Source organism: Balaenoptera borealis (genome assembly GCF_965194805.1).
Source record: "Balaenoptera borealis genome assembly, chromosome: 5".
Taxonomy (NCBI): domain Eukaryota; kingdom Metazoa; phylum Chordata; class Mammalia; order Artiodactyla; family Balaenopteridae; genus Balaenoptera; species Balaenoptera borealis.
Window position 1 is genome coordinate 122,663,105 of NC_138862.1, and position 27,934 is coordinate 122,691,038.

The 27,934-nt window shown below is 38.3% G+C and overlaps 1 protein-coding gene across 1 annotated transcript in view; it reads left to right on the plus strand.

Annotated features, from left to right (window-relative positions):
• Positions 1-27,934, plus strand: part of SLC9A9 (solute carrier family 9 member A9) — a 555,669-nt gene that overhangs the window by 354,043 nt on the left and 173,692 nt on the right. The window contains exon 12 of the mRNA XM_082393417.1: positions 3,233-3,386. Coding sequence (XP_082249543.1) covers positions 3,233-3,386 — 154 coding nt within the window. The remainder of the gene's footprint in view (positions 1-3,232; positions 3,387-27,934) is intronic.

Sequence of the window (27,934 nt, forward strand, 5' to 3'; positions counted from 1 at the left end):
TTGCCAAGCCAAGGATAAAGACCAAGGTAGTTACAGTTTTTCTCATCCTACCCTGTATCCAATTTCTAAAAGTCTTTTAATGTATGAATAAAGATTTAGAAAATTAGAAACCTAGATGATATTAATACAATGAATATTATAAAAAATGGACCATTGAAATTTTATGTATGTGACTTAAACCTTCCTATAAAAGTAACAAAAATCACTACCTTTGACTTATACTTGCTATTATTATAAATGTTTATTTGCCCCTGTTACGTGGTATAACAGAGCCTGTAAATGTCTTATAAGTCTTGTGTTACCCAAGAGAGATTTTCGATTTTAACTTTTTTATTTTACTACTTGTGCTTTTATTTACTTTTCTTCAAAGTCTACATCTGTTTTTATAATGTCATCACACTTTGATTTGAAATTTTAGCATTTAATCTTCTTTAACCTCTTCTTGCAAATATATTTAATATGGATTCATAAAAATTCAATTAACATATTATTATTAAAGAAGAAAAATAGACAAAAAAGCAGGTTTTAATAGGTAAGTTTAGATTATAGACTTTGTAAAAGTATGTCCTCAGGCTGGAATAATTCTTAAATGTCATTTAATCGTTTATTAATTTTCAATGGTCCATAAGCTTGGTTTTCCTTGTTGTCTCACACACTTGATTTTCTAAAAGTATTTGTGCCCAGAAAGATTTTTTTTGTATATACAGACAATATTCTTTTAAAGTTTTATGGAAAGACAAAAGATCTAGAATATTTAAAACACTTTTGAAAATGAAAAATAAGAATCACTCTACCCGATTTTTTTTTAAATAGATCTTTATTGGAGTATAATTGCTACACAGTACTGTGTTGTTTTCTGTTGTACAACAAAGTGAATCAGCCATCTGCATACATATATCCCCATATCCCCTCCCTCTTGAGCCTCCCTCCCACCCTCCCTATCCCACCCCTCTAGGTCGTAGCAAAGCACCAAGCTGATCTCCCTGTGCTATGCTGCTGCTTCCCACTAGCTAACTATATTACATTTGGTAGTGTATATATGTCGATGCTACTCTCACTTTGCCCCAGCTTCCCCCTTCCCCACCCGCCACATGTCCTCAAGTCCATTCTCTATGTCTACGTCTTTATTCCTGCCCTCCCACTAGGTTCATCAGTACCATTTCTTTTTTTAAATTCCATATGTATGTGTTAGCATAAGGTATTTGTTTTTCTCTTTCTGACTTACTTCACTCTGTATGACAGACTCTAGATCCATCCACCTCACTAAAAATAACTCAGTTTCATTTCTTTTTATGGCTGAGTAATATTCCATTGTATATATGTGCCACATCTTCTTTAGCCATTCATCTGTCAATGGACATTTAGGTTGCTTCCATGTCCTGGCTATTGTAAATAGTGCTGCAATGAACATTGTGGTACATGACTCTTTCTGAATTATGGTTTTCTCAGGGTATATGCCCAGTAGTGGGATTGCTGGGTCATATGGTAGTTCTATTTTTAGTTTTTTAAGGAACCTCCATAAAGTTTTCCATAGTGGTTGTATCAATTTACATTCCCACCAACAGTGCAGGAAGTCTACCCGATACTAAGTCCTACCATATACCTACAATAATCATGACAGTGTACCAGCAGAATAGGAATAGACACATAGATCAATGGAACAGAATTGAGAACCCAGGAATAGAGCCATGCAAATACACCCAATTGGTTTTTGACAAAGGTACAAAAGCAATTCAGTAGAGCAATTAAACATCCATAGGCAAAAAAAAAAAAAAAAAAAAAAAAAATTCCTCAGCCTAAAACTCTCCCCTTATACCAAAATTAACTCAAGATGAGCATGGACTTAAAGGTAAAATGTAAAGCTAAATAACTTTTAGAAAAAATTTTAAAATATAAGGGAAAATCTTCAGGACCTAGAGCTAAGTAAAGAGTTCTTAGACTTGGCTCCAAATAGATGATTTATAAAAGGAAAAATCAACAGATTAGACTTTATCAATAAAAAGCTACAAAGTGGGAGGAAATATTTGCAAACTATATATCCGACAAAGGACTATTATCTAGAATATATAAAGAACTCTCAGAATTTAACAAACATCTAACAATTCAATTAGAAAATGAGATAAAGACACAAAGAGCCATTTCACCCAAGCAGGTAGATAGATCACAAATGAGCACATTAAAAAATGTAAATACCATTAGGAAAATGGAAATTATAACCCCAACAAGCTATCAAAATGGCTAAAATTTAAAATAATGACAACACTAAAGGCTGGTAAAGGCGGAGAAACTGGATGACTTATCTATTGCTGCTGGGAATGTAAAATGGTAGAGCCATTCTGGAAAAGTTTGGTAGTAATTTCTTTTAAAAACATGCTATATAAAAAAATTAAATTAAATTAAATTTAAAAAAGAAATATAATGTACACGTGAAACATGTTATAATATATACAATGTTATACATATAAATTTAAATAATGTTACTTCAATAAAATTTTTAATTAAAATCAATTAATAAAAAAAACACATGCAAATACCATATAACTCAGTGATTGCACTCCTGGCCATTTATCTCAGAGAGCTGAAAACTTACGTTCACTCACACAAAGGCCTTATTTGTAATAGCCAAAAACTGGAAACTACCCAGATGTCCTTTAACAGTTGACGGTTAAACAAACTGTGGAATATCCATACCATGGAAATACTACTCAACAATAAAAAGGCACAAACTATCAATACATTTGGCAACCTGGATGAGTATCCAAAAATTACACTGGGTGAAAAAAAGCCAATTACAAAAGGCTACATACTTCACGATTCCATTTATATAACATTCCTGAATCAGCAAAATTATAGAAATGGAGGATTGATTACTGGCTGCCAGATGTTGAGTTTGTGGGAGAGAAGTAGGTGTGGTTATAAAGGGCAACATGAGGGATCTTTATGGTGTTGGGACTGTACTGAATCTTGACTATATCAGTGTCAAAGTCCTGGGTGTGATATTGTACTAGATAGTTTTGCAAGACGAGACGTTACCACTGGGGAGAAGGAAAGGGCACACAGGAAGTCCCTATTATTTCTTACAACTGCATGTGAGTCTACAGTTATCTCAAAATTAAAAGTTTAATTTTAAAATGTAATTGTGTTTGTCAGTAAATTGTAAAGATAAATTCAATGAAATGAGAATGACACTCGTGCAGATGTTTCTTTTCCTTCTTTGGTTTTTCTCTGTAAGGTTTGCGAGGAGCGATAGCTTTTGCCTTAGCTATTCGGAACACAGGATCTCAGCCCAAGCAAATGATGTTTACCACCACTCTGCTCCTGGTGTTCTTCACAGTCTGGGTATTCGGAGGAGGAACAACCCCCATGCTGACCTGGCTTCAGATCAGGTGAGTGACACTGCTTAACAAAGGAAATCATTATGAGGCACGGCTGCACTGTTCCGTTTCTGATGTTGCTGACTGGTCAAGAGTACAATGGCATGTCTGTACACTAACTTTCCCTGGGGTCAAGTTGACCTTCATTCACAAGGTGAAACGGTATGACCTATCACCAACAGAATTGCCTTTTCCAAGAGTTCTAGAAATCTCAGGATGATGTTTATAGTCTACAGTCCCTAGAAATGAATTTCTTTATGAATTTTTCCATTCAATCATATTTACTGAGTATAATGTGATAATCTATGGAGTTTACAAAAATGAGTAAGACATGAGTCTTGTCCTCAAGATACTTATGATACAGTAGAATTTATACAGAAAAAGCTATAATACCAAGGAGAAAATGAATTTGCTTAGTTTTTAATTTGTCACAGCACTTAGGATAGAATTAGAGACACAGGAAATGCTTAAATGCATTTGATTATTCAGCCATATGTTTGGCCAGAGGGATGCTATAGACACAGATTAGACAATTTCTTAAAGGAAAATCGGGTCAACGCTTCAGTTAGGGGCCATCCAATAAGCAGTGCTTGGAAGATGATTGGTATTAACCCAAAGTGTGCAGATAGTAGAAGATACGATGAAAAATGAATAGTTTGTGCCAATTGTGAAAAAGTAAAATGTTGTTGTCTTTGTTTCTTTGATCTGGGTCCTCATTTTCATATCCCAGAATGTAACAGTGCTTTGCATAAATCACATTTTACTTTCCAAAGCCATACATCTTGATGATCATGCAGCCCCTCCCTGGTCCCCACCCATTCTCTGTGAGGCAAATCCATACCCACCACCTCTGACAAGAAAAGATCCATCTGACTGGGAAGGGATTTCCAAGAAGATTTTTTTTCAGGCAAGGACTCTGGTATTCCAGCACCAATGTAGTGCTTGGCACATAGTAGAATGGAATAAATAATTGCTCCATGAAAAATTGAATGAATATAACCACACATGTAAATTCCTTTTGTTAAGCCTTTACTGACAAATTTCTATCCATCTGACAAATAGAAGCAGAAGCAGGACTCATGAGTTTAGGGTAAGAAAGCTTATGTCTAAACTGGGCCAAGTGGTTATGCATTAAACGGAATTCAAGGAAAAAAGGACCTCTTCAAGTATTGTGAATATTGCTAACACATAAAAGGGCTTTGACCAAAGGTTGAAATGGAGAACGTTTTGAAATACTTGTTGAACTATTTTCTAGGCATATAAATGTGACCTTCAATTTCTTTCACGGTGGTAGCTGCTTATAGGCTCCTCTGGATGAGCACAAATATTTTATTAAACGCTATAGTGTTGAGTCTCCTGTAAACTGATAGTAAGATAATGGTGTGTTCAGGTTTCGGGAAAATAAATTCAGTAGGTGGATCCATGCATGGAAAAATTAGGACTTGGAAAGCAGAAGTTAGAGGATACCAATCCTCACAAGATAAATGTATTGAATGCTCTATCAGGTAAATTAGAATATTCAGAACATAAAGTGGTGCCGGCAACATTTTCTTAAAGTAATTCAAATATAACTTATTTTCTACTATTGTCTTTCTTTACCCTGAAGGATTTGTCCCCAAATCAATAACATGTTTTACCCTAAAATGTTTCCCTAACTCTACTGTAGTGTTTTCCAAAGGTATCCACTGACTTCAGATAGATGTCATAGCTTATGCAGTCTCTTGATATCCAAATCAGTAGGGACAGGGTAATATAAAATGGGGCCTTAGGCAGTTAGAATGTTTATCAGGTTATAGGACAGGGACTAATAAAGAAGGATAGTAATGTCAACTATAACGTCCACGGGTGAGGGGCCTGGAGGTCATCTTAGGCCAGTGCTATTATGGCCTGCTGGGAGACGCAGCATGGAGTTGCCAGGTCATGGAGATGCCCCAGTGCGAATTGTCTCCAAACGGCCCAACTGATTCAATGCCAGACTTGTCCACCAGCCAGAAGGGGAGAAGAGTAAAAGCAGGACTGTGATATATTTAAGGAAATGAGCTGACAGGGCTCTGGTCCAGCAGGCCAGGTGGAAATCCCAGCTGGGAGCTAGAGTGTTAATCTGAAATCAGGGCATAAACCCAGTCAGAGAGACAGAGACCCAGTCATGAGGAAATCAGAGGGGATAACTGAGCTTTATAGGTATGTGTGTATCTAGGAAGTCAACCCAGGCAGACAGGATACAGGGCAGCAAGACCAAGTTAAGACCAAAGGCTCTCAAACTTTCATGAACATCGGAACCAACTGGAGGGCTCATTAAACCCCCAGATTGCTGGGCCCCTGCCCCAGAGGTTCTGATCAAGTAGGTTTGGTTCAGGGCCTAAGTATTTGCATTTTAACCACACTCCAGGCAATGCTGTTGCTGCTGGCTCTAGGACCACATTTTGAGAACCACTGGTTTAGACTTATAACCCCACATAGAGATGGGGCAAATATTAAATACTGTCAGATTTGGCTGGGGTTGCCCAGGGCCCCACACCTGAGCCTCAAGTTTAAAAATTTTAGCACCTATGCTGGAGGGAAGCAGGGGCTAACTTGAAGAGAAAAATTCATTGTGCATTGATCAACGAGAAGGAAATAGAGCACAATACAATAAGCATAAAAGAATAGGATCATTAAGTTAGTGTGTGTTCAGACACACACACAAGCACGACATAAATTTGGTTTGACCATGTTACAGTGATACCAGCATATGCCCCACTTCCACTGTGGTTTATAATGCTATCAAAGAAATCCTTCATTTCATTATCGCTTTTAAATGATAGTTGTCCATCATTTACACTATATTTAGCAAGACTTTGCTTCTTTACAGAGCAACGTCTCATTGACCAACTTTCATGTCAGCTTCTTTCCATAAAACGCCAGAATGTTAGTAAATTGGGGCTTTAATAAGACGATACATAAAGGGAAACCCAAGGGGCAGGTGTACAAATGTAATATTGAATGAACTCAGGCATCCTCACTTGGTTATGATTTATTTATACATTTGACATTGCCCTCCCTTTTTGGTTTTTTTAAATTTCTACATTTTTTTTCTCTTAAATTATTAGGTATGTACTTGAGTTTATTTATTTATTTGTTTTAGTTCCTATAAAATTTGCCATTCAGCTGCAAACTACCACCGTAAGATGCAGATAAAATGTTTTATGTAAGGTAAAAATTGATAATATTAATATGAGTTGCACTTTGATAGAAAAACTTTAAAACAGCAATGACTTCATGCTTAAAGGGACTCAGCATGATCTTAACATATGAAACAAATTCTTCATTGGTTAAGTTTTATCCTAAGCGCATTCAAATTTCTTGTCCTAAAGCTGATGTTTTTTTAATAATAACAAATATTTTTAATGCAGCATTTGAAATAAATCACGAACCTTTGTTTCTTAAAATTCTAGAGAAAATGAAAAGACTCCCCCAGTATTATTTTGGAGGTTTTCATGTAAAAGAAAGCAGAATGGTTTCTCGATTAGAATCCAGATATCCTCCCTTCTGTGAATTACATCAATGCTGGTGGTGAGGAAAACCCAGTTCCCAGTCTCCAAGGACTAGCTCTGCTGTTAGCCAAGAAACAAGAGATCAAAGGTGTCAGGCTTTGCCCTACAGAGGCCAATAAACAGTATTGTCCACCAAATAATTACACATGCCTACAAATACACCTCAGAAACCAGTGGGGCAGAGCTCTCCGGCAGTGGTAAGTAATCTGGGATGGTAACCCCATCCTTAGTTTAGGGTAGGGTGTCACATGGAGTTAACAGAACTCATGAGAATGGAGCCCATACCACAGTGCCAACATTTCCTGGCTTCTCCCAGATAGGAATGCTGGACCCATCTCTTCGAAATACCTCAGCCACAGTACAGAAAGCCTTGCACACCAGAGCAATTCAGAACTTGTATTCCAGACAATATGAGAAAGTGCCCCCAGCAAGATGACTTCTACAGTTTCCAGATTTTTGCTTCGAACATCTCAAAGAGTAATAGCTGGCTTTTATTGACTATTTACTCTGTGCTAGACACTTAGAAAATAAAGTGCCAGGCATAAGACCTCCCTGTGACTCAGCCTCTAATCTATAAAACGGGGATGATAGCAGTAGCTGCCTCCTAGGGTGGGTGAGGCCTGGCAAAGTGGCCCAGGGTCACCCCACTGTCCGGCTACAGAGTCAGACTACAAGGCCAGGCAGCCTGAGCCCAAGGCCTGCGCTCCCAACTGGTTCATTCTTCTGCTGCCCCAAATAAATGAGCTAATTCCTGAAGCCTGCAAACTACCTTGATTAACAAATTCTCTGGGGAAAAAGAGATGTACTTTTATAAGCAAGACAGGCCAGTTAAAAACAAACACAGGAAATCTTCATCCCCCATGAGTGATGGGGTTGACCTGCTAGTGCCACACAGAAGTTTCTTGCTGCAGATTTTTTTCCTTGATCTAGAAAAGTTAAAGGTAAACAAGGCCAGCCCTGATCTCAGGTAGCCAAGCAGGGACGTTTGTCTTCCTCAATTATAGGAATTTGGAATTAGAGGAATTTGTTACCCTCAGGCTCATTTCCCAACCCCATTCGGGATCCCAAGTCAGCCTGCTGTCAGCCCCTTCCTCAGATCAAACAAAAAATCACACATACTGCCCTGTGTCCATTGCAGAGTGAATAACTTTTAGCTAGTGCAATGTCTCCACTACCATTATTTTAGTTAAGTATTTAAAATTTATTTTGGGTTTATGGCCCATCCTATTTTATGTCATCCTAGAATGATTTCTTTATCATATATACCCACTGGCTACAAAGTTTATAATAACAGCCACCATGGGAATGCACACAGTGGTAAAGAGAGAACTGTCTTTAGTAATAGTTTTTAATCTTAAACAATAGTAGAGTTAAATATACCTGCTTACATACAGACTTCCTTTATTGCTGAGGTGAGGCAATGTCAATTTTATATAATGGAAGAATACGTATAATCAAGTTCCCTTCATATCCAGCTGTGTTGTGCCTGGTTTTCTTTCTAGCATCCAAAGTCTCATGCATGTTTAACAATTTACTTCACTGGTGTACTAACATAGTAAATCAGTGCACACATTCTGGAGGCAGACGGTATGGGGCCCAACCATGCCCCCCTCTCTTACTAGCTGTGGTATCTTGAGCAAGAAATTCAACCTCTCTATGCTTCAGTTTTCTTATTTGTAAACTTGGAACAATAATAATACCTACCTCTTTAGATTTTTATATGGATTAAGTATTGCACGTATAAATTTAGGGCACACAGTAAGTGCTCAATAAATGTTGCTGTAACACTACCCAAAAGACCACCTATGAGCCTTTTCTTATCCAAACACTCTTTTTCTGCCTATGGCATATATATACACACACACATACATACACATAAAGTGTTATTAATTAATTGTATTTATGAAAGCATGGTTTACATGGGGAATAGAAAGAAATAGCCTCTGGGGAGCTTAGTTCATTTTATGTAATGATTAGATTCATCAGTTTTACAGGCAGCTCCTATTTCTGCATTCAAAATGATAAACCTCTTAAGGAAAAATGCTCACAAAAAGCGTTATATTCATCCAACAGCTCAGAAAGATTCTTTCTAGAGCTTGCTTTATTTCCTTCTGAACATGATAATCTTTGCTTAGGATCTCTTCAGATATTTAATTTGCACTGCTTCATCAATGTGTATCAATTCATTATTTTGCATTGACTGTGTACCAATTTGTACATTTTGTCTCAATTTTTATTAATTGGCAGGTCCGAGAAATACCCTTTGTCATGAAACATGGAAAACCAGTTTACTCATTTGAATGTAAACTTATACTTAATATCCCCTACCTCTCACCCCCATTTAAAATTACGTTCTATTTTCTGTAGGCTCTTGTAAAAAATGTTTCACAGCTCCAAATATTTATTGCTTAAATCAATCTAGTTTGACATATTTTATTAAAGATGTTGTATAACTCTAGTAACCTATTGTTAACCTAAATATATCCTAGGTTTTTAACAAGCAGGGATTAGCAGCTCCTAAATTTGCCTCCAATGCCATCTGGGTTCATTAATATGCTTTCTTTCTATGTACTAAATCTTCCCAGTTTCAGAGATAATAGTCTTTATGTTCATAAGTGCCAGCTCTCCTCCACTAGGCATGTTCTTATTTATCTCCTCCAATGTGCTCTTGAGAACATCGATGTTAATAAGCTTCACCCATTTATTAAGTTTACCAAACAGTGAACATTCTTCTCTATCGAAGAGAATTTATTAGCTTGCTACCATAAAGTATGATCAAATATAGGTGGCTTACTTTAAGTCATAGATGAATCTTTACTTTGGGTAATAGGTGAAGTCTGAAAAAAAAATATTTTAAATGCAATAGATGGAAATTGTGATCCAAAAGACTATGGAGGGGTTCCAGTTCTGGTCAAGATGGTGTAAGCACACTTACTCCCCTCTGTCTCTTCCAACGAATGCAACTAAAATCCCTGGCCAGAATGAATGTAGCAGTCTTCTAAGGACTCTTAAAAGCAAGTAGTAGCAGATAGATTGGGGACGGAAACCAGAATTCAGAGTACTATTAAAACAGTGATGAATTTCCCATTTTTTTTTCTCCTCTGGAATCTCTTGACCTGAACTCAAAGGCAGTTTAAGGGCCAGAACTGCACAACAAGGAAGGCAGACAGAACTGCAAAAGAAATTATCTGTTTGGGACATAAGGAACAGGACAGAGGACTGCTGAGGGTCAAAAGAGTGAGGGAAATCCCCTCTTTTGTTTGTTGTTATCATTTACTTCATTCTCATCCCAATACCAGGCAAACCTGGGGCAGCAGTGGTAATGATGGCAGCAACAGTTGGGTGGACCCCGAATTCCCAACCAGAGGAACTGAGGTCCAGAGGCCTTGGGAAGAAGTCCCACTGCATTTTTTTTCTCTCTTAATCTTATCACTGCTTGAGCTTGGAAACGGGCCCAATATTATGGAAAAATCATGGGAAACATGTAGCAGTGTAGGGAAACGAAAGCCCTGGGCTTTGGGAAGCCAGAAAACATGGAAGAGATTGTGGAGTAGAGGGAATACAAGAAAGTGATCCGATAAAATTGTGTATAAACTTTTGGGCTCACCTCCAAGCTATGTAAGCATGTATCTGACCCTAAACAGCACACCAAAGTGTGAGACATGAGCTACAAGATAGAGCATCACTCAGGTCCCGGACTGTACACTGGATGGCACACATGCAGGGCATGTGTGGATCATAGATCAAAATGTAAAATATAAAACCGTAAAACTTCTAAAAGGAAACATAAGAGAAAAATCTTCATGACCGTAAATTAGGCAAAGGAGTCTTAAATGTTATACCAAAAGCATCATGTACAAAAGAAAAAAATGATAAATTGGACTTCATCAAAATGAATATTTTTCGCTTTGCAAAAGACACTGTTAAGAGAATGAAAATACAAGCTACATACTCACACTTAAAGAGAATGCATTGCTGGTGGGAATGCAAAACATTATGGCCAATCTGTAAATCACTTTAGCAGTTTCTTATAAAGTTAAACATACAATTATTATAGGACTCAACATTCCATCTTCTAGACATTTAGCCTAGAGAGCAAAATGGGGATAACAGGATCTGTCTCTGAAGATTAAATGTGTGAACATTAAATAAGAAAATACACGTTAAAGTCCTTTAAGCAGAACTAAGCACTCATTAGTAACCTTATTTTACTCACAGCTTTTATTAGAAATGTCAGATAAATTTTAATAGTATTTTCAGCATATATTGAGATAATCACATAGTTTTTTCCTCTACTTTATTGATGTGATGAAATATATTGATAGATATCCTGGTATTGAGTTATTCTTACAATCTCAGGATAGCTATTTTTTCCTACAATTCTGCTATCTATAACAATAACTGAGGTTAGTCTATACTTTTTCTTTTTGGGGGTAGAGGGGGCTGCCTTTATTGGGTTTAAATAGTGTTAAGGAAGTGCTACATTCATAGCATGAGCTAAAGACTTTTCTATTTTTTCATGGCCTGAAATAGCATAGCATAGAAATGATCAGATTTTTAAAGGCTAGTTAGGAGTCAGCTGTAAACCCATCTGGTTCCTGGAGTTCTTTTAATGGTGGGTTTTTAATCACCCTTCAAGTGTCTCCTATGGTAACTGGTGTATTCAAATGTAAAATTGTCATTTCTTTAAACTCAAAAATGGTCAAGTATTGTCAATTTCATATAGTTCAACTAAAAAGGATATCCATATACCATTTACCTAGTTTTATCCACTGTTAATAATATGCCCATTTTGCTTTCTTGCCTTTATATATACATATATATCACATATATACATATATATATCACATATATTAAATATGTGTTTTTATTTATTCTTTTATTTTTCACTGAATCATTTCAATGTAAAAACAGACATACACTTCTTATCTAAATACTGAAGGATACAACTTTGAAAAACAAGGACATTCTATTAGGTAACCAAAATACCATTACTGTGTCTAAAAATATTAAAAACAATTAATAATTTTATCAGTACATACACAAATTTCCCCAGTTATTGCAAAAAAAATTATGTATAGATGTTTTTTAATTCATGATCAAATCAAGATTATGTATTATATTTGGTCAATTTTTTTTTTTTTAGTCTCTTTAAACCAGTTTCTCTCGTTTTCTTCCCCATGTCATTGATTTTTAGAAGAAACCAGGTCAGTTGTTTTGCACACTATTCCACATTCTGGACTTGTTTGTTTCCTCCTAGCATCCATTAATATGTTCTTCTCTCTGCTATATTTCCTGTAAACTAGAAATTAGGTCAAGGCTTGAAATTCAGGTTGAACCTTTTAGACAAGTATATTCATTGGCAAATGCTCAAGTCTTTCTCACTCGTTAGGGGTATGCTTCAAGTACAACTGTTGGACTGTACTATTCCACATGGTACCTGGTAGCCCCATGTCTTTTGACCATGTGGATGTGGCTAGTCCAAACTGAGACTTACCATGCTGTGTAGTGAACTGTGTCCTCTCAAAATTCATATATTGAAGCCCTAATCCCCAGTGTGAGTATACTTGGAGACAGGGCTTTCAGGAGGTAATGAAAGTTAAATGATATCATGAGGGTAGGGTCCTAGCTGACAGGACTGGTGGACTTGTAAGAAGAGAGATCGAGATCAATCACTGTCTCCCTGCACCCACGCTCCAAGGAACGCAACGAGGACACAGGGAGAAGGCGGCTGTCTGCAAACCAGGACGAATGCCCTCACTAGAACTTAGCCATTCTGGCACCTTGATCATAGACTTCTAGCCTCTAGAACTGTGACAAAATAAATGTCTGTTGTTTAAGCCAAAAAGAAAAGAATATTTATTGGTAATGCTCTATGCTTAATAACGTGTATTTCAAAAAAAAATTAATAATGTGTATTTCATATCAACAGGCACGTAAGGTCAAGTTGTCCCACTCTTGGTGATGCTAAGTTTGTTCATATGGTTATAGTGCTAACCCCCATTGTAAAAGTATAGTTTTACCTTTGGAATTAGTTTTTTTTTTTTTTTTTTAAGAGTACTTTTATTTATTTATTTATTTAGGCTGTGTTGGGTCTTCGTTTCTGTGCGAGGGCTTTCTCTAGTTGCGGCGAGCGGGGGCCACTCTTCATCGCGGTGCGCGGGCCTCTCACTATCGCGGCCTCTCTTGTTGCGGAGCACAGGCTCCAGACACGCAGGCTCAGTAGCTGTGGCGCACGGGCCTAGTTGCTCCGCGGCATGTGGGATCTTCCCAGACCAGGGCTCGAACCCATGTCCCCTGCATTGGCAGGCAGATTCTCAACCACTACACCACCAAGGAAACCCTGGAATTAGTGTTTAACCTATGGGGCAATACTTGAGCACTGTGTGAATCTCCTGTCTCCAATCTCTCTGTAAGCCACTGTTTTTAGCGTCCATTGATGATCCTTCTCTGATTCAATGATTACATTTGAGATGATTCAGTTTTGATTTCCTTTGCTAGGTAATTTTTTGACAGTTTCTTAGTTTACCAAACGATCACAGTTTTGATCACCTTTTTAAAAATTTATTTCTAATTTATCAAATTATGAGAATGTTATCAGTAATAATTCTACTTTTAAAATGTAAGATTTTCGGGACTTCCCTGGCGGTCCAGTGGTTAAGACATTGCCTTCCAGTGCAGGGGGTGTGGGTTCGATCCCTGGTCAGGGAGCTAGGATCCCGCATGCCTCGCAGCCAAAAAACCAAAACATAAAACAGAAAAACAGAAGCAGTATTGTAACAAATTCGATAAAGACTTTAAAAAAATGGTCCACATCAAAAAAAATTTTTTAAATAATAAAATATAAGTTTTCTTTGTGATCAAGTACATGTCTGATTTGGGTGTATATCCCATGGACATGAAAAGAAGTATATTTGCTATTTTTAAGAAAAAAGTTCTGTACATATGTATTGAGTTTCTTGATTATGTTACTCAAATTCCCTATATCCTTATCTATGTTTTAACTAGATGTCACATTCTGAAAGAGGTACATTAAATTTCCCACTATAATTTTTTTTTTGTAATCAAGGTCTTGCATTCTAATTTTATACAGTCTTTCACATATTTCTGATGTGTTGTGTGTAGTACACCATTTTATGACAGGGAATCTTCAAATTGTCTGGTATGTCTTTCTCATCCCAGAAATGAAACTTAAAATGGTTGTATCCTTCTTATATGTTCATGCCCCTCTTCTATCCCCTAGTTCTCATAATGTGGAATCTTAAAGAGTAAAAGTAATATAGAAAAGTCATTTTCATTAGCACTAGACAGTGGGGACTCCCTATTTCCTCCATTTCATTCTGGTTATAAGTGAGCTAGTAGATTTCAGTGTTTTGATCAACATCATTTCATTCCCTGAAGTCCTTAACTTCTCTTCAGAAAATAAAGTCTTATTTTTTTAATCTATTATAATCTTTTACCTGCTAGTATGCACTTTAAACCTTATGGTTTAAAATGTGTAAAATCCAAAGAATTACAATAAAGCTCCCATTTAGCATCTACCCTAGAGATCAATTGCAAGCCAAAATATGGGATTTTAACTGGAGTTTTTAAAAATAAGTGTTGGATTCTATCACACAGAGTCACTTGGAAGAAATTGCTTAAGACAGGGAATTGCCCATTAGAGGCAAAATATGCTTTAATGCAGATTTCATTGTATTCGGTACAAGGAATGTTTGGAAGACTCTTAGCTGTTCTTTTCTTTTCTTTTTCTTCTCCTTTTTTTTAATGGGCAGAGTGTTCGATGCTTCCCAATGCTAGATCTGTAGTGCAGAGTATAACTGGCCAGTTACGAAGCAACACTCATGTTTGGAGATGAGGGTGAAAAGCATCTGAACAGTTGACTCCTCAGTGGCACTGGCTGCTTATTTCTTATTTTCTGCAGGATTCAAAGTGGACCTCAAAGGTCACCGCATGTCCCCTTGAGCCTCCTTGTGGCTCTTTCTCCTTGGGCACAGCACCCACACATGAGTCCCCACCAAGCAAGTGATCATCTTTGTTTGGAAAGTTCCAGCTGGGAATGGATTTGGTTCAGTCCGTTCCGGGGCCACCACAGCCTGGGTTTCCTCACCTGCCCCTCTGCGTGGCCCTCCTGGGGCTCTGCCAGGGAGTGCAGCTGCCTGCCTGCCGCCTTTGTCCATGTGGGTTGCAGTTTATTCTGGTCTAGCCAGCAAAATAATCCCACCCTTCTCTTTTCTTTTGTTTTACTGTCGCCATGGATCTACTCATTTTTATACAGCACTCTTAGCATTTCAAAGGGATTCTCAGAGAAAGGGGAGAAAATACAAATGTTTGAAACAGTAATCTTAATTCTATTTTTCATGAGCCATTACCAGGCATTTAAGCAGGTGTTTAATTTTTATGAGTATAAACTAATACATGCTTATTATATAAAATTAGAAAACTAAAATATTATTTTAAAAAAAGAAATTCAGCTGAAGTCCTTCTATACAGAGATAATTACTAACAGTACATTTTTCTATAGACTTTTTTTTTGGAAATCAATTTTTTTTAAACAAAACTCAGATCTGTTATTTTTTTACTTAATATATAGCATGATAACTTTCCAATTTTATTAGCTATCCTTTGAAATTATGTTTTCAAGGACTGAATAACAAAATCACATGAATATGCCAAAATTATTTATCTACATCGGCATTAGAATATATTAGACTAGATTTATTTTAAACTGTTATAAATGATGTAATTATTTCATACATACATACATACATACTTGCATAAAACTTTTAGTATCTCTGATTTTTTTTTAGAATAAAAATGAAATTAAGGAGTCAAGGGTAGAATATTTTCTAGAGCTCAAAATATATTTTGCCAAATTGTTTCTAGTAAGGTCAGGTTAAACACAAATAATGTAATCTATTCTCTCCTTGGTGACTTTCCAACCTGTTTCTTATAGTCCAGGATTACTGCATGTTTTGAGGATGCCTAACAGTTTTCTAAAATTTTATCCTTATTCCAGAAGCTCATTTCTTCTAGGTCTTCAGGAAGATGTTTCTTTTTCTTCATTCTATAAAACATCTTGGTAAGCTCTGTGTGATTTTTCTTGTCTCCAGTAGTATCTGAATATGGAGAAAGATTTCCAGACTTGGTATTTGCCAACAGACAGGTATGTGGATTGCCCCTGGCTCCGCTAAACGGCCATCTGGTTGTTCATCACATTATTTTCTGGGAGCCATAGCAAGCAAGTCAATATGCAACATTTGTAACCTAGGCTCTAGGATGAAGCAAATATTCCTCTTTGAAGCCATGCCCTATGTGTAGAATTTTCTGTCATCCTCACTTCTCAGTCTTGAGGCCCTCTGAACCAGTGCTGCACACTCTGCTCCTGGCATCTCCCACCTCCACCCTTGGCTACCACTTTACTTATGGGACATTTGTACCCCTGGAATGCAATGTGCCATTGCAAATGCTGACCTCTGTCCCCTGTCCTTTCCTTCACTCATTCACAGTCATTCAGCAAATACCTATTGAGCTTCTACTCTGTGCCAGCCACCAGATAAAGCATAGAATACAAGAAACCACAGTCCCTGCCTTTGTGAGGCTGACACAACACCCCCAACTGCCACCTTGCATCCCACCCTATGACTTTCTGCTCTAGGTTGTTTCGTTGATACAAGTTCTCTAGGTTGCGGCAGATAGTGAGGCAAAGAACATAGTGGGTTTCAGCTGTCTTGCAGACAGGCAAGGATGCTGTATTCCATGAAGTGGGGTAGGGGTAGGGATAGGCCACTGGTTGCTCTTCTCAAAATAGCTTGTGATTATTATTTTTTTTCAACATCTTTATTGGAGTATAATCACTTTATAATGTTGTGTTAGTTTCTGCTATATAACAAAGTGAATCAGCTATATGTATACATATATGCCCATATCCCTTCCCTCTTGTGTCTCCCTCCCACACTCCCTATCCCACCCCTCTAAGTGGTCACAAAGCACCGAGCTGATCTCCCTGTGCTATGCAGCTGCTTCCCACTAGCTATCTATTTTACATTTGGTAGTGTATGTCCATGCCACTGTCTCACTTCGTCCCAGCTTACCCTTCCCCCTCCCTGTGTCTTCAAGTCCATTCTCTGCATCTGCATCTTTATTCCTGTCCTGCCCCCAGGTTCATCAGAACCATATATATTTTTTTAGATTCCATACATATGCGTTAACGTACGCTATTTGTTTTTCTCTTTCTGATTTACTTCACCCTCTATGACAGACTCTAGGTCCATCCACCTCACTACAGATAACTCAATTTCGTTTCTTTTTATGGCTGAGTAATATTCCATTGTATATATGTGTCACATCTTCTTTATCCATTCATCTGTCGATGGACACTTAGGTTGCTTCCATGTCCTGACTATTGTAAATAGAGATGCAATGATCACTGTGGTACATGTCTCTTTCTGAATTATGGTTTTCTCAGGGTATATGCCCAGTAGTGGGATTGCTGGGTCGTATGGTAGTTCTATTTTTAGTTTTTTAAGGAACCTCCATACTGCTCTCCATAGTGGCTGTATCAATTTACATTCCCACCAACAGTGCAAGAGGGTTCCCTTTTCTCCACACCCTCTCCAGCATTTATTGTTTGTAGATTTTTTGATGATGGCCATTTTGACTGGTGTGAGGTGATGCCTTATTGTAGTTTTGATTTTCATTTCTCTGATGATTAGTGATGCTGAGCATCCTTTCATGTGTTTCTTGGCGGCCTGTATATCTTCTTTGGAGAAAAGTCTATTTAGGTCTTCTGCTCATTTTTGGATTGGGTTGATTATTTTTTTGATATTGAGCCACATGAGCTGCTTGTATATTTTGGAGATTAATCCTTTGTCTGTTGATTTGTTTGCAAATATTTTCTCCCATTCTTAGGGTTGTCTTTTCATCTTGTTTATGGTTTCCTTAGCTGTGCAATGGCTTTTAAGTTTCATTAGGTCCCATTTGTTTATTTTTGTTTTTATTTCCATTTCTCTAGGAGGTGGGTCAAAAAGGATCTTGCTGTGATTTATGTCATAGAGTGTTTTGCCTATGTTTTCCTGTAAGAGTTTGATAGTGTCTGAACTTACATTTAGGTTTTTAATCCATTTTGAGTTTATTTTTGTGTATGGTCTGAGGGAGTGTTCTAATTTCATTCTTTAACATGTAGCTGTCCAGTTTTCCCAGCACCAGTTATTGAAGAGGCTGTCTTTTCTCCATTGTATATTCTTGCCTCCTTTATCAAAGGTAAAGTGACCATATGTGCGTGGGTTTATCTCTGGGCTTTCTATCCTGTTCCATTGATCTATATTTCTGTTTTTGTGCCAGTACCATACTGTCTTGATTACTGTAGCTTTGTAGTATAGTCTGAAGTCAGGGAGCCTGATTCCACCAGCTCCTTTTTTCTTCCTCAAGATTGCTTCAGCTATTCAGGGTCTTTTGTGTTTCCATACAAATTGTGAAATTTTTTGTCCTAGTTCTGTGAAAAATGCCATTGGTAGTTTGATAAGGATTGCATTGAATCTGTAGATTGCTTTGGGTAGTATAGTCCTTTTCACAATGTTGATTCTCGCTATGCAAGAACATGGTATACCTCTCCATCTGTTTGTATCATCTTTAATTTCTTTCATCAGTGTCTTATAGTTTTCTGCATACAGATCTTTTTTCTCCTTAGGTAGGTTTATTCCTAGGTATTTTATTCTTTTTGTTGCAATGGTAAATGGGAGTGTTTCCTTAATGTCTGTTTCAGATTTTTCATCATTAGTGTATAGGAATGCAAGAGATTTCTATGCATTAATTTTGTATCCTGCTACTTTACCACATTCATTGATTATCTCTAGTAGTTTTCTGGTAGCATATTTAGGTTTCTCTACGTATAGTATCATGTCATCTGCAAACAGTGACAGCTTTTCTTCTTCTTTTCCGATTTGGATTCCTTTTATTTCTTTTTCTGCTCTGATTGCTGTGGCTAAAACTTCCAAAACTTTGTTGAATAATAGTCGTGAGAGTCGGCAACCTTGTCTTTTTCCTGATCTTAGAGGAAATGGTTTCAGTTTTTCACCATTGAGAATGATGTTTGCTGTGGGTTTGTCGCATATGGCCTTTATTATGTTGAGGTAGGTTCCCTCTATGCCCACTTTCTGGAGAGTTTTGATCATAAATGTGTGCTGAATTTTGTGGAAAGCTTCTTCTGCATTTTTTGAGATTATCATATGGCTTTTATCCTTCAGTCTGTTAATATGGTGTATCACATTGATTGATTTGCATATATTGAAGAATCCTTGCATTCCTGGGATAAACCCCACTTGATCATGGTGTATGATCCCTTTAATGTGCTGTTGGATTCTGTTTGCTAGTATTTTGTTGAGGATTTTTGCATCCATGTTCATCAGTGCTATTGGCCTGTTGTTTTTTTTTTTTTGTGACATCTTTGTCTGGTTTTGGTATCAGGGTGATGGTGGCCTAGTAGAATGAGTTTGGGAGTGTTCCTCCCTCTGCTATATTTTGGAAGAGTTTGAGAAGGATAGGTGTTAGCTCTTCTCTAAATGTTTGATAGAATTCACCTGTGAAGCCAACTGGTCCTGGGCTTTTGTCTGTTGGAAGATTTTTAATCACAATTTCAATTTCAGTGCTTGTGATTGGTCTGTTTATGTTTTCTATTTCTTCCTGGTTCAGGCATGGAAGGTTGTGCTTTTCTAAGAATTTGTCCTTTTCTTCCAGGTTGTCCACTTTATTGGCATATAGTTGCTTGTAGTAATCTCTCATGATCCTTTGTATTTCTGCAGTGTCAGTTGTTACTTCTCCTTTTACATTTCTAATTCTGTGGATTTGAGTCTTCTCCCTTTTTTCCTTGATGACTCTGGCTAATGTTTTATCAATTTTGTTTATCTTCTCAAAGAACCAGATTTTAGTTTTATTGATCTTTGCTATTGTTTCCTTCATTTATTTTTCCTTTATTTCTGATCTGATCCTTATGGTTTCTTTCCTTCTGCTAACTTTGGGGTATTTTTGTTCTTCTTTCTCTAATTGCTTTAGGTGTAAGGTTAGGTTGTTTATTTGAGATTTTTCTTGTTTCTTGAGGTAGGGTTGTATTGCTATAAACTTCCCTCTTAGAACTGCTTTTGCTGCATCCCATAGGTTTTGGGTGGTCATTTGTTTCTAGGTATTTTTTGATTTCCTCTTTGATTTCTTCAGTGACCTCTTGGTTATTTAGTAGTGTATTGTTTAGCCTCCATGTGTTTATATTTTTTACAGTTCTTTTTCCCTGTAATTGATGTCTAGTCTCATAGTGTTGTGGTCGGAGAAGGTACTTCATATGATTTCAATTTTCTTAAATTTACCAAGGATTGATTTGTGACCCAACATATGATCTATCCTGGAGAATTTTCGATGAGCACTTGAGAAGAAAGTGTATTCTGTTGTTTTTGGATGGAATGTCCTATAAGTATCAATTAAGTCCATCTTGTTTAATGTGTCATTTAAAGCTTGTGTTTCCTTATTTATTTTCATTTTGGATGATCTGTCCATTGGTGAAAGTGGGGTGTTAAAGTCCCCTACTATGTTTGTGTTACTGTCAATTTCCCCTTTTATGGCTGTTAGCATTTGCCTTATGTGTTGAGGTGCTCCTATTTTGGCTGCATAAATATTTACAATTGTTATATCTTCTTCTTGGATTGATCCCTTGATCATTATGTAGTGTCCTGCTTTGTCTCTTGTAATAGTCTTTATTTTGAAGTCTATTTTGCCTGATATAAGAATTGCTACTCCAGCTTTCTTTTGATTTCCATTTGCATGGAATATCTTTTTCCATCCCCCCACTTTCAGTCTGTATGTGTCCCTAGGTCTGAAGTGGGTCTCTTGTAGACAGCATATATACGGGTCTTGTTTTTGTATCCATTCAGCCAGTCTGTGTCTTTTGGTTGGAGCGTTTAATCCATTTACATTTAAGGTAGTTATAGATATGTATGTTCCTGTTACCATTTTCTTAATTGTTTTGAGTTTGTTTTTGTAGGTCTTTTCCTTCTCTTGTGTTTCCTGCCTAAAGAAGTTCCTTTAGTATTTGTTGTAAAGCTGGTTTGGTGGCGCTGAATTCTCTTAACTTTTGCTTGTCTGTAAAGGTTTTAATTTCTCCATCGAATCTGCATGATATCCTTGCTGGGTAGAGTAATCTTGGTTGTAGGTTTTTCCCTTTCATCACTTTAAGTATGTCCTGCCACTCCCTTCTGGCTTGCAGAGTTTCTGATGAAAGATCAGCTGTTAACCTTATGGGGATTCCCTTGTATGTTATTTGTTGCTTTTCCCTTGCTACTTTTAATAGTTTTTCTTTGTGTTTAATTTTTGATAGTTTGATTAATATGTGTCTTGGTGTGTTTCTCCTTGGATTTATACTGTATGGGACTCTCTGTGCTTCCTGGACTTGATTGACTATTTCCTTTCCCATATTAGGGAAGTTTTCAACTATAATCTCTTCAAGTATTTTCTCAGTCCCTTTCTTTTTCTCTTTTGCTTTGGGACCCCTATAATTTGAATGTTCATGCATTTAATGTTGCCCCAGAGGTCTCTGAGACTGTCCTCAATTCTTTTCATTCTGTTTTCTTTATTCTGCTCTGTGGTAGTTATTTCCATTATTTTATCTTCCAGGTCACTTATCCGTTCCTCTGCCTCAGTTATTCTGCTATTGATTCCTTCTAGAGAATTTTTAATTTCATTTATTGTGTTGTTCATCATTGTTTGTTTGCTCTTTAGTTCTTCTAGGTCCTTGTTAAATGTTTCTTGTTTTTTCTCCATTCTATTTCCAAGATTTTGGATCATGTTTACTATCATTACTCTGAATTCTTTTTCAGGTAGACTGCCTATTTCCTCTTCATTTGTTTGGTCTGGTGGGTTTTTACCTTGCTCCTTCATCTGCTGTGTGTATCTCTGTCATCTCATTTTGTTTAACTTACTGTGTTTGGGGTCTCCTTTTTGCAGGCTGCAGGTTCATAGTTCCCGTTGTTTTTGGTGTCTGCCCCCAGTGGCTAAGGTTGGTTCAGTGGGTTGTGTATTCTTCTTGTGGCGGCGACTGGTGCCTGTGTTCTGGTGGGTGGGACTGGATCTTGTCTTTCTGGTGGGCAGGGCTGCATCCTGTGGTGTGCTTTGGGGTCTCTGTGAACTTAGTATGATTTTAGGCATCTTCTCTGCTAATGGGTGGTGTAGTGTTCCTGTCTGGCTAGTTGTTCGGCATGGGGCGTCCAGCACTGGAGTTTGCTGGCCATTGGGTGGAGCTGGGCCTTAGCATTGAGATGGAGATCTCTGGGAGAGCTCTCTCTGATTGATATTATGTGGGGCTGGGAGGTCTCTGGTGGTCCAATGTCCTGAACTTGGCTCTCCCACCTCAGAGGCTCAGGCCTGACACCAGGCCGGAGCACCAAGACCCTGTCAGCCACACGGATCAGAAGAAAATGGAGAAAAAAAGAAAGAAAAAAAATTTTTTTAATTTTTAAAAGAAGAAGAAAAAGAATAAAAAAAGAAGAGAGCAACCAAACCAATAAACAAATCCACCAATGATAACAAGCGCTAAAAACTAAACTAAGATAAACATAAAAATCAGAAACAAATCAGTCACAGATAGCAAAACCCCAGTCTACATTTGCTCCCAAAGTCCACCACCTCCATTTTGGGATGATTCATTGTCTATTCAGGTATTCCACAGATGTAGGGTACATCAAGGGGATTTAATCCACTGCTTCCAAGGGTGCAAGGAGAAATTTCCCTTTCTCTTCTTTGTTCGCACAGCGCCTGGGGTTCAGCTTTGGATTTGGCCCCACCTCTGCGTGTAGGTCACCCTTAGGCCTCTTTTGGGAAGTCTGAGATCTTCTGCCAATGTTCAGTAGGTGTTCTGTAGGAGTTGTTCCACATGTAGTTGTATTTTTGATGTATTTGTGGGGAGGAAGGTGATCTTCACGTCTTACCCCTCCACCGTCTTGAAGGTCCCTCCTCCAGCTTATGATTATTGAAAACTCCTGTGAGATTCTAGCACTAGCCTGCCCATTATTTTAGGTTTTCAATGGTATTGGAGTTGTTGCCCTTTTCTGGGCCTTCAAAAGCATTTTAGTAGGAGATTAGGAGGGGTACCATTAGGGACTGCTAATGTGAAACCATTTTAAACAGAAGTCACACAGGGCATTTGCAAATTTCGACTTGCTCTGTTTCCTTTTTTCAGGGTAAACTTTGAGACAATCATTTTCGGAAAAATTTTTTGTTGGCAACACAACAAAAGAAGCACAAAAGTATAGGAATAAATATATTTTGTAAAGCTACTGATGATTATTGATAGTATAGTTTTGATTTTTTGTTTTACTTAATATTTCTGCCTCCAATCCTCAACACAAACATCTGGCTGTGATTTTGTTTTTTTCTGTCACTGAGCCAAATCCTGTCTAACTCAGTAGGATACTATGGTGAAATGAAAATCTGGCCTGTTTTTACATCTTACAGTTAACTTCTCATTGGATTGTTCAGTGTGTCTCATAAGTTCTAATATATGCTATAAAAATAAATAACAACATCGTAATTTTGTCTTCTGCCAAGTGTATTTGCGATAGGTGGGGCTTTGGGGGGGGATACAGAGGTAGTTTCAAGTATGTGACGCATATCAAATGGAAATGGGAAAGAGGCAGAATGTTGCTGACGGTAGCATTTTCTACCTTAGACTGTGAGACTCCCAAGGGCGTGGTCTGGATCTCTTCCCTTTGTCTCCTAGCTTTTAGCATCATGCTTGGCACTCAGAAGGCACTCAGGGCCTTTGAGGGCTGCCCAGAAATAATCCTAAAGTTCCCTAACCCATTAACAATCCCACTCTGCTAGACAAGCTCATTCATACCTTCTCTCCTCCCTGCAAGCCCCCGTCACCTCTTCCCCAGCTTTCTCTTTCCTTTGATGATCTTCTCAGTTCAGTAAGGAAACAGAAGCAATCAGAAGATAATTTTCACAAGTTCCCCCTTCATCTACCTACTTCCCTGTATCAATGCCCTTAAACTCCACCTTGTTGTATTACAAGGGACAAACTGATCTTACTCCGATTAAGGCTTATCCTCCTGTTTGCGTGTTACTCTCATCCTCTCTCACTTACTGGAAGACATCACTCCAGCATTTATCTCTCTTCTCTCTCATATCATCATTTGCCCCCATTTGCCCCCTTCCATGAATAATTTTAAAACCTAGTGTAATCACTCTCATCTTAAGTAAAAACAAAAAACCTTTCCTGCCCACACATCCCCCTCCAGCTATAACCTCAGTCTTTGCTGTCCTTTATAGCAAAATCCCTCAAAAGAGTTTTCAAATCACCGTATCTACAAATCCTCTCCTCCCAATCTCTCTTGAACGTACTCTGATATTGCAGTGGCCCTCATCATTCCGCCAAACTGTTCTTACCAGTCTTTTTTCTTTTCTTTTTTTTGGCTGTGGGGCTTGCAGGAGTTCCCCGACCAGGGATCGAACCTGGGTTCCCTGCAGTGGAAACGCGGAGTCCTAACCACTGGACCACCAGGGAAGTCCCTGTTCTCACCAATCTTGATGCTTCCCCGCATGTTGCTAAATCCAATGGTCAAGCCTCACTTTTCATTTTATTGGACGATCAACAACATTTAACTCAACTGATCCTCCTTCTTACTTGAAACCTCCTTCTTCACTTGGATTCTAGGACATACTCCCTCTAATTTTCCTAATAACCTACCGTGCCACTACTTAGCTAGTCAGTTTTTGCAGCAGGGACAGTAGCCCAAATATCTCAGTGATCTGCAACCACAAAGGTGTTTGTTGATGTTTGATGTTTGTTGTTCAAGTTATGTAAAGGCTAGGAGTCACCGACATGTCTGCTTGCCTCTACTGGGCTCTACTTAGCCGCACCTCAGCTGGGCTTGACTCCTCTTGGCTGCCGGTTGGCTGGAGCGCTGCCATCTGTTTTCTCATCCTAAAACCCAGGCTAAGGAGCAGCCTTATCTGGAGCATGCTCCTCTCCCATGACAGGAGAAAGGGCTGAAACTTCCAAAGTCTCTAAAAGCTTCCACTTGGACGTGGTGTGTATCATGTTTACTCACATTCCACTGGGCAAAGTAAATCTGTGAGTCACATCATGTATAAGAAAGGGCCAACACAGATGAAGCTTGCCCCTCCCCTTAAGCCCCTGAGACGAGGTTCATTGAGACCATTAACAAGCTTGATGAATGTCCCCAGAGGATTGAGAGACCCAGTGTCAGACCTGCTGCCTGACTCACCTGAGAAATCTAAAGGGCCAGGAGCTGGCTGAGACAGCCTGCAACAGAGTGAGAGCCACAGTTTAGGAAGTTGATGTGTTTCCACTGAGAACGCATCTAAGGAGCATGTTTCCTATTGACTGATCCTGTGGTGTAATAGGCTGATCCTGTTGTGCTGAGTTGTCATAGACCTGGCCCTAGACTGTCACCTGGAGAGGCCAGAGATCACAGCGGAAGAAAGCCAGGGCTATACAGTTGGTTGTTCAGGGGCCAAAGGAGGGGTGGATGAAACGTACAAACCATGTAGGAAACCACAGGTTACAGAGCCCTCTGGGCTTCCTGAAGAGCCCTCACAAATGCCCACACCAGTCAACTTCCAACATCTGTCACAGCCAAAGGGAAATGGCACCTTAGTTGTGCCAGACAAATGAAACCTTTCTTGCCTATTTACTTCTCCTCCTTCTCCTGTCCCCTAACCTTGGAGAAGCCAAGCTAGCAAGTAGGAGTAGAGTGGGAAACATCAGGAGGATCAAAAGAAAGATGGATCCTGGCAGCGGGCCCAAGCTGGTGAAGGGAACTCACTTGGAATGAAATTCAGATTCTGATATTATTACATGCGATGGAACATAGTTATTACCTGAGACTATTTCTGTGATTACAAGTGACCAGAGGACTCTTTTTTTAAATTATTTTATTTCTTTTTGAATAGGAAATGCATATATAAAGTATAAAATTTGAAAGATACAAAAGAGTAAATAATGAAAAGTAAGTCTGCCTCACCCATATGTATAACATACTATACACACTCTTTTTTATAGTGTATTTTATTCAAGTAGGGTTGATTTACAACGTTGTGTTAATTTCTGCTGTACAGCAAAGTGGTTCATGTATATACATTCTTTTTCACATTCTTTTCCATTATAGTTTATCACAGGATATTGAATATAGTTCCCTGTGCTATACAGTAGGACCTTGTTGTTTATCTATCCTATATATACTAGTTTGCATCTGCTAATCCCAACTCCCAATCCATCTCTCCCCCACCCTCCTGCCTTGGCAACCACAAGTCTGTTCTCTATGTCTGTGAGTCTGTTTCATAGATAAGTTCGTTTGTTTTGTATTTTAGATTCCACATATAAGTGATATCATATGGTATTTGTCTTTCTTTTTCTGACTTACTTCACTTAGTATAATAATCTCTAGGGCCATCCATGTTGCTACAAATGGCAATTTTTCATTCTTTTTTATGGCTGAATACTATTCCACTGTGTGTGTGTGTGTGTGTGTGTATATATATATATATATATATATATATATATATATATATAACCACATTTTCTGTATCCATTCATGGGTCAATGGACATTTAGGTTGAGTCCATGTCTTGGCTATTGTCAATAGTGCTGCTATGAACATAGGGGTAACGTGTATCTTTTTGAATTATAGTTTTGTCTGGATATATGCCCAGGAGTGGGATTGCTGGATCATATGGCAACACTATTTTTAGTTTTTTGAGGAACCTTCATACTGTTTTCTGTAGTGGCTGCACCAATTTACATTCCCACCAACAGTGTAGGAGGGTTCCCTTTTCTCCACACCCTCTCTAGCATTTGTTATTTGTAGACTTTTTAATGATAGCCATTCTGCCCAGAATGAGGTGGTTCCTCATTGTTTTGATCAGAGGATTATTTTTTAAGCTATCTGAGAGTAATAAAAAGTCATAGGACCAGCCCCACAGAAGGAGTCTGTAGAAGCAGAGGGGTGTGTGTGTGTGTGGTGTGTGTGTGTGTGTGTGTGTGTGTGTGTGTGTGTGTGTGTTGGGTGGAGGGGAGAGAGGCCTGAGAAAGGTGTTTTCTTTCTTGCTGCATGAGCCACATTTGCTCCAAGGGCTCTTGACCCCTGGGCTCGTTGCTTCCATCTGCCTGGGTTTTCTCCATACTAAGAAGTTACATCACGACTTCGTGGTGTCTTCACTGACATCTTTGATCATGAGGCTCCAGGAGGCCAGAACCTTAGTTTACAATTGGCTGCCCTCACATTTGACCCCGTTTACGCAAAGGAAATCTAGGCATCTGGCCAATTCAAGACCAAAGAATTTTGCAGTGGGGGTGTTGAACTTCATTTCCTTTTTCATTTATAAACGCAGTTGGAGCTGATTCCAATGTGTTTTTAGGAAGTCAGTAAAAACATTTAGGCGTAACTACTACTGTTTTATGAAATTTCAGCTATTGTTTTCACCTTGCCTGTGCTTAAATCCAGAAATAAAAAGCTTGGTGTGGCCGTGGGGGACTGGAGAGGCGTTATGTCATTACAGCACCTACTTCAGGTTCAGGAAACTTCAAACCCACCATCCGTTTCCTACTTTACTAAGCCAAGGAACGCAGTCGAGTGTGTGACCAAGGGTAACATGATTCAGGTTAAGAACTGGGTCTGTGGAATTTGTTTCCTGGCCAAGAGAACTACAATTCAATTGCTGCTAGAGTTAAGTGGAAAATATATACTTTTGCCTTCATTAGAGCTATTGTTACTTTTAAAGACTTGTTGAGAACATAAGCTCAAACTCAAACATGATAGCATGGATTCTAGTTATTGGAAATGAAGAGAACCCTTGGGAATATTGCCTTCCACTCCCAGTTCGACCCATGCTCCATGTCTGACCTTGGATATCACACCTCAGTCCTTACACTTGAAAGAGAGACTATTGCTCATTAACACTCAACATTGGGCAAAGTAAAAAATGCTCATTTAGACACAGGTTTGACTAATGTAATCTTATCCT